Source organism: Mesoplodon mirus, assembly GCF_964341445.2.
Source record: "Mesoplodon mirus genome assembly, chromosome: 7".
Lineage (NCBI taxonomy): Eukaryota > Metazoa > Chordata > Mammalia > Artiodactyla > Ziphiidae > Mesoplodon > Mesoplodon mirus.
In genome coordinates, this window is record NC_138983.1 from 44,703,721 (window position 1) to 44,710,796 (window position 7,076).

The 7,076-nt window shown below is 41.1% G+C and overlaps 1 protein-coding gene across 1 annotated transcript in view; it reads right to left on the minus strand.

Annotated features, from left to right (window-relative positions):
* Nucleotides 1-4,565, minus strand: part of CCDC81 (coiled-coil domain containing 81) — a 35,564-nt gene extending 30,999 nt beyond the window's left edge. The window contains exon 1 of the mRNA XM_082627853.1: nucleotides 4,452-4,565. Coding sequence (XP_082483979.1) covers nucleotides 4,452-4,530 — 79 coding nt within the window. The 5' untranslated portion in view covers nucleotides 4,531-4,565. The remainder of the gene's footprint in view (nucleotides 1-4,451) is intronic.
* Between the last annotated feature and the right edge of the window lie 2,511 nt (nucleotides 4,566-7,076).

The following is a 7,076-nucleotide window of genomic DNA, read 5'->3' on the forward strand; positions in this document are numbered from 1 at the left end:
CTCCGCAACGGGAGAGGCCACAACAGTGAGAGGCCCGCGTACCGCAGGAAAAAAAAAAAAATTAAAAATAAAAAAATAAAATGTAAATGCAGAATACAATAACAGTAATTTCTAATTAATTTAGGATTAACAGAAAATAAGGTCATTCTCCAAAGTTAATTTTCCTGGTAAGTAAAGCTACCCCTTTAAGTTCCCAAAATGTGAAGGAGGAGGAGGAAGAGGATGGGGGAAAGGGAGGAAGGGAGGAGGGGGAGGGGAAGAAGAAGAAATTTCTGAAGAAAATCTTCCTAGAATAAAGGGAAATCTGTCACTCCTTTCCCTTTATTCTATAAATAGAGTTAACCAAGTATAATCTAGCCTTTTATTAATGACCCATTCAACAAACCTCTAAGGGTCTACTCTAGTATCTGATTAACATGAACATTCATTCTTGCACCATTCTATAACACAGGAAGATGGCCAGGGGCCACTAAGGCGTGAAAGGCTGTTGTCTGTACACTAACTGTTTCTGTACTTCTATTTTGGCTAAATTCTTGACTCTGCTTTTCACTCTCATTTGTCACTGGTGGCCTCCAGCTGTTGCTTCTCTCTGCCACTAGTACTTTGCACTTTCTGCTTTTGAATGGTCAAAGGGAGGCCTTCTAGGCTTATTTTCTTGTTCTGAGCTGTGTTCCCAAAAAACTGTGGTAGAAAAATAAGTAGTTGCCAATAACTCAAGTGTTAATGTATGATATGAAGGTATACTCTAGTTATAACTAATATTCATAAATATAGAAAACTATGTCTGTGTTGACATTTCCATTCCAAACCTAGTCAGGAGTTTATTACAGATACGTTTCACTGATGAACTCTTGACAAATGAAAAGAGTGTTATGTTTTAATTCTCAAAATAAAGGATCAAGAACAGTGGCATTTACCAGGTTGCCACCTCAGATCATAGATGCAGTTGGGGACAAAAACGGATTCTTTCCCCATTTTAGAAACTGCTTGATTTATTGGTATAACTGTTTTTCCTAATGGTTTAAACCACTACCTATAGCAGAAAATTGCAATCTTTTAATCCAGTATATCAGGGTTATAAATATTTTTAATATACCAGGGAAAGAGCAGGTTAGGCAACAAGAAGTAGCAGTGACTCTTATGAGCATCTAGGAACAAGTCGGGTGATGGAAACGTACTCAGTCACCATGCTACAGTGAGCCAAATGCCAAGATTCTGCCCTGCACTCCAAACCACGGATATACAGTTTACGATAATCAGGTATTTCTTCTATTCTATCCCATCCTACTGCATTTCCCACTGCTCCTCCCCCCGCAGACAAAAGGATTCTACTGCTGGCTGCTAAGAACTAAGAAGGGCTTTCAAACAGTCCCAACTGTTTTCTGAGTTCAAATTTTCATCATGACTAAAAATATTATTAATTCACTAATGATACAGAATCTCAATATCCAGACTTACATGGAGACTTTTCAAAGCAAAACTGTGAAGCCTTTCACCTAGACTCATGATATGAAGCTCAAATTTCAGGAAAACAATCTAACCAAAGGAAATGATTTAATTAGGGCCAGGAGAAACTAGATAGCTTGCAACCAAACCCTAGTGGAAAGACTTGACTGAGCTTAATTAGAAATTTGAAGATTGTCTTTCCTCATTTGAATGATACATTCAAGTCCCCTGTGTCCTTTTACTCTATAAAATCTAATAGGCAAAGTCATATAAGAGCAGAGTTATTATTCTAAACTCAAATTTGATATTTTTCACTGAAGGAAAAGGAAAACATGTACAAGATTTCCTTTAGAAAGTTTTAGACTCCTGCAATTCAAATGGAATAGATTTGGAAATCTTACAGACTGTGATTTCTAACTTTGATGTTTTCTATATCCCAAAGTGTCAGAAAAGGTATCACTAAATCTCAAAAGAAAAATAATTTTAATCCAGTCTAAAAAGCAAATTAAAGAATATGTTACTTTTATATTTTTAGGAAATCTAAGATTATTATTTATTTTAATCAAATATTGAAATACCAAGAATCACAAGAAATGATCCCTGAACATACCTTCTATATTCAATTCAACCTTCATCTGACTTCAAATTCTAAACATTTTGTGCATTCAAAACCATATTTTTAAACACAGTGCCAAGTGTATTCCAAGCAGGAATACTCTATATATAATCATTATTAAAAAAAGGGCCAAGTGCCCATTATGTAAATTATAGAATAATGTATACTTGAAATAGATATTAATATCAAAAGACAAGCACCCTGACTTTATAAAACATCTTCTAAAATTAAAATACTGATATACAAGCACAGCAAATTATTACAGAGTGATTTGGACAAGGAAACATATTCCCAGAGCACAGTACAGTGGAAACACCAGTGTGCTGTGTGTCTGAAGACCTACAGCCTTCCTGCCTTCATGGATTGCTGGCTGTGTAGTCTTCAATAGTTTCAACCAGTTCACATCTGTAAAATGATGATGGTACCCTCTAAGTACTATAACTACATAATATTAAACTTTGGTGAAACATATGAAAGCAGCAGGCCTCAACACACACAATGATGAAAAATTAATTTGTGTGTTTTGCTGATACTGGGAGTTTATCTTCATCTCCTTTACAGTGGGTCATTTGTGAAAGTTAAGTAAATAGTCATTTGACTTCTGCTTCTGTCATTCAATCAATAAAGCTCTTGCTGAAATCACCAGTGGTCACCTTGTCAATAAATTCAATGGACTTGTTTAATTGTTCACCTCTCTGACCACTCCCTCCTCCTTTAAGCCCCTGTCCTTTTGGCTTTTGTGACACTACCCTCTCCTGGGTTTTCTTTTTGCCTCTCTAGGTATTTCTTCTCAGTCTCCTTTGCAAGCTTACCTTCCTCAACCCAGCCATTAAATGTTGGAGTTTCTCAAGACACAACCCCAAGCTGCCTTCCCTTTTCACTCTATACTTTCTGCCTAAGCAGTCACATCTATGCCCAGGGCTTTAATGACCACCAATATGCAGATGACCCCAAATGTTTACTTAGAAGCCCAGACACCCTCTGGTCTTTTGAGGTTGCAGACCTGTGTACCCAACTGCCTTCTTGGATATCTCACGAAGGCACTTTAACTTGGATTTTCCTTCCCTTCAATGTTGTCCTTTTCCCAGGGTTTCAATCTCAACAAATGGTCCCATCATTTACTCAGTTATATAAGCTGGGGACTCAGAAGGCATCCTTGAAACTCCCCTTCTCTGTCACCTCTATATCCAGTCCATTGCTATAATTTGTAGAGTTTTTCTCCAAATAGCCTTTCAGTCTGTCCACTTCTCTCCATTTTTACTGTTACCAACTCAAACCAAGAGTGAATTCAGATGACTCATTCCCACTTAGGTTACTGTTATAGGCATTCTTGACCCTCCAATTCATTCTCCACATTGCCACCAGACCAGTCTTCTCAAAATGCAAATTTGACCATGTTATTCAGCTCCTCCTTTAGCTCCACTCAAAACACGTAGCAGCTTTCCCTCAGGCTGAACATAAAAGCCAACATCCTTAATGTGACTTATGAGGTCACGCCTAACCTGACCCCTCCATTTCCCTCCAGACTCTTTATGAACACATTCCTTAGTGCAGCTATAGCGCTACAGAGCATGTTGACCTTCTTTCAGCTCCTCAATCACACCAGGCTCGCTCCCTCCAGAGCTTTTGATCTTGCTATTCTCTCTGCCAAGAACACTCTCACCTCCCCTCCACTCCCTATTCAACTGATCCATTTCACCTACTAAATTCTGAAACCTAGCAGGATGCTGTGGGGCCTTTGCAGGGACAAACCCCCCACCCTCTGTGTCCCCTGCCTATTGCTTGTAGGAAAGCTTTATCCTCCTAGGCCTTCCCTGAGTTCCAAAGAGCAAATTTAATCAGAGAAGTGAGAAAATGCAAAAACGAAGGAAAACAGTCAAGCAAGACAGAATAATAAGAGTTTAACCATAGGGCTTCCCTGGTGGCGCAGTGGTTAAGAATCCGCCTGCCAATGCAAGGGGCACGGTTAGAGCCCTGGTCCAGGAAGATCCCACATGCCACGGAGCAACTAAGCCCGTGTGCCACAACTACTGAGCCTGCGCTCTAGAGCCTGTGCTCCGCAAGAAGAGAAGCCACCGCAATGAGAAGCCCACGCACGGCAAGGAAGAGTAGCCCCACTCACCACAACTAAAGAAAGCCCGCTGTCAGCAACGAAGACCCAAGGCAGCCGAAAGTGAAATAAATAAATGTATAAAACCCCTCAGCTGGCCCCTTTCTCTCATTAAAGAAGTCAATAAAGAAAGTGTATTTGGACGTCCAGCGTGAGGCTGCCAAGGCAACACGGCCACTCAAGGCCCGCCAGAGACAAGGGATAGGGAAGAAGGTCTCCGCCTTGACCCCCAAGCAGGTAAAGTTTCATTCCCAGGGCCCCCTGCCCCATGTCGCTTACCCTCCTTGCTCAGCGAGGGCGGCGTGTGCCGCTTGTGCCGGCCTAGGACCTGCGGGGAAGGGACGATGGTGTCCGACATCTCCAGTCCCCAGTAGGCTGGGTCTTCAAAGGGTGTCTTTTCATCCTTCTTTATATGGAGTTTACACAAACGTGATTTTCCCACTCTCCTGGAAATTTGGGTGTGTCTTAAAAATAAAAATTACCAAATCTTAATTTTTTTTTTCTTTCTTAAACGTTTTTTTCTCGCCGTCCTTCCCCGATTCTGGCTCTCCCGGAAAGGCTCCCACTACAGAAACTCAGAGCTCTGTCTGGCGCTTGAATCAGAAAGTGCAAATCCAAGCCCTCGGGACCACCAAGTGGCCCAGTGAGAGTGTATTCCGGAGCGGTGAGCAAGGTAGGGGACAGAGGGAGGGAATTCCAGCCAAGGGGAGGGAGGAGCCTGTTGCTAGGACACACCAAAGCTTGCTCCGTTGCCAGGGAGTCAGAGTAGGGCCTCGGCCCCGCCCCCTTAGGTGGATCGGGTCGGGTCCCAGGTGGCCTGGGTGATGCCGGGAAGATATTGGTAAGTAACTTAATGTTTTTTTAACTTTCTTTTTTCCTTACCCTCTTACCCTGAGCAGCGAAGATACTTGGTCGCTTTTGTAATCACCTTGGACAAAATCTGGGAATAACCTTTTGCCCCGAGTGATGGACTTTTGAGTCTCTGGGTCTGTTTGAGGGTTTGAGTGTGAGCCGGAATTTGTTTCTCGGGTTTGATTTTTTCTAGGCTCCCGTCATAGGAAATGGAGGGCAGGAGGTTTGGGGAGGTAGTTGACTTTTTTTTTTTTTTTTTCATTACAGTCATTTTTCCCCCTTCCTTTTACACTTAACCAATCTCATCCTGTAGAATTGTTTTCATACTCTCTCCTCTGCTGATAATGAATTATCACAAAGCAAATACACCCATGTAAACCCCATCCAGATCAAGAAATAGAACTCCATCAGTACCACAGAAACGCACTTCATTCCCCCACCAGGCATTATTCCAACAAATACTATAAATTAGTTTTACCTGTTTTTGAACTTTTGGAATCATACAGTATGTATTCTGTGTGTGGCTCTGTCACTAAACGTTGTGAGATTTCTCCGTGATTTCTGCAGTAGCAATTTGTTCATTTTCAATGTTGCATGTTATTCCTTTGTGTGACTATGGCACTATTTATCCATTCCTCTGTTGAGGGGATGTGAGTTGTTTCCATTTGGAGCCATTAGGAATAATGTTGCTGCAAACATTCTTGAACACAATTTTTGATGCACATATGTACTCATTTCTGATATGTATATAACTAGGAGTAGATGACTGGGTCATGAGAAATGCAGATTTTAACAAATAATGCCAAGCGGATTTCTAAAGTGGTTGTCCCAATGGTGGGAGGGAAGAAGTTCTGGCACGTAGTGTGGGCAGAGACCAGAGATGCTCTGCAGCCTGCAATGCACAGGGCAGTCCTGCACAGTGAAAACTGTTCCACATTCTGCACCATTTTTCATATCTCATCAGACTTCCATGTAAGAAGGAAAAAAAAAAAAAGGCTGCTTATGAGCCTAGAAAAAAATCCACTTTACATGTAAATACAAAGAAATTTTTGTTCAATTTCAATATCACTTAATTTCCTAAGAATTTAAAACCCAAGTAAATTGGGGGGAGACTGTGCTCTTTTTCAGGATTTAAGAAGAATTCTTCACCAGTTAGGAAAGTTATATCATCACCATCAATTAGGCTGGTGGTAGCTGAGTAGCCAACACACCTGAACTAAGCTGCATTTGTAGCTGTTGCATTCAAAGTGATTCTTCCTATAGATAAAGCATGTGGTAACTTTATTTGCCTTCCAGCATAGTCATGCCTGGACATATACGTGTTAAAATATGTATTATTTTACTATACAGTACTTACCTTTAATTTCTCTGATATACTAGAGTTATGACTTTATATTCATTTTAAATGGTATGCTGTATTATATGGTGTATTATCCATAAACCTCATTTCAGGATAATAAGAAGGCATTGCAAAATATTTGTTATAAAAAAAGAGGGCTTCCCTGGTGGCGCAGTGGTTAAGAATCTGCCTGCCAATGCAAGGGACACGGGTTCGAGCCCTGGTCCGGGAAGATCCCACATGCCTTGGAGCAACTAAGCCCGTGCGCCACAACTACTGAGCCTGTGCTCTAGAGCCCACGAGCCACAAGTACTGAGCCCGCGCGCCTAGAGCCCGTGGTCCACAACAAGAGAAGCCACAACAATGAGAAGCCAGCACAACACAGCGAAGAGTAGCCCCAACTAGAGAAAGCCTGCACACAGCAACGAAAACCCAATGCAGCCAAAAATAAATAAATTAAATAAATACATTTAAAAAATTTTTTTAATTAATAAAAAGAAGAATTGTTCTATCTAATACAACTGAGAACATCTGTGCTAGAAAATGGCAAGCTCTATAACTCAGCCTCTTTCTCTCTCTACCTAGTTTGCTAAGAAGCTCAGAACTAAGTTCTGGGCCTTTCTTAAGCTAATTTCTTGGAAAAATAAGTTCCCCTCACCCTCCCTTTTACCGTCTGCCTTTTGTCCTTTAGTTTACTGATGGTGTTGTGTCTT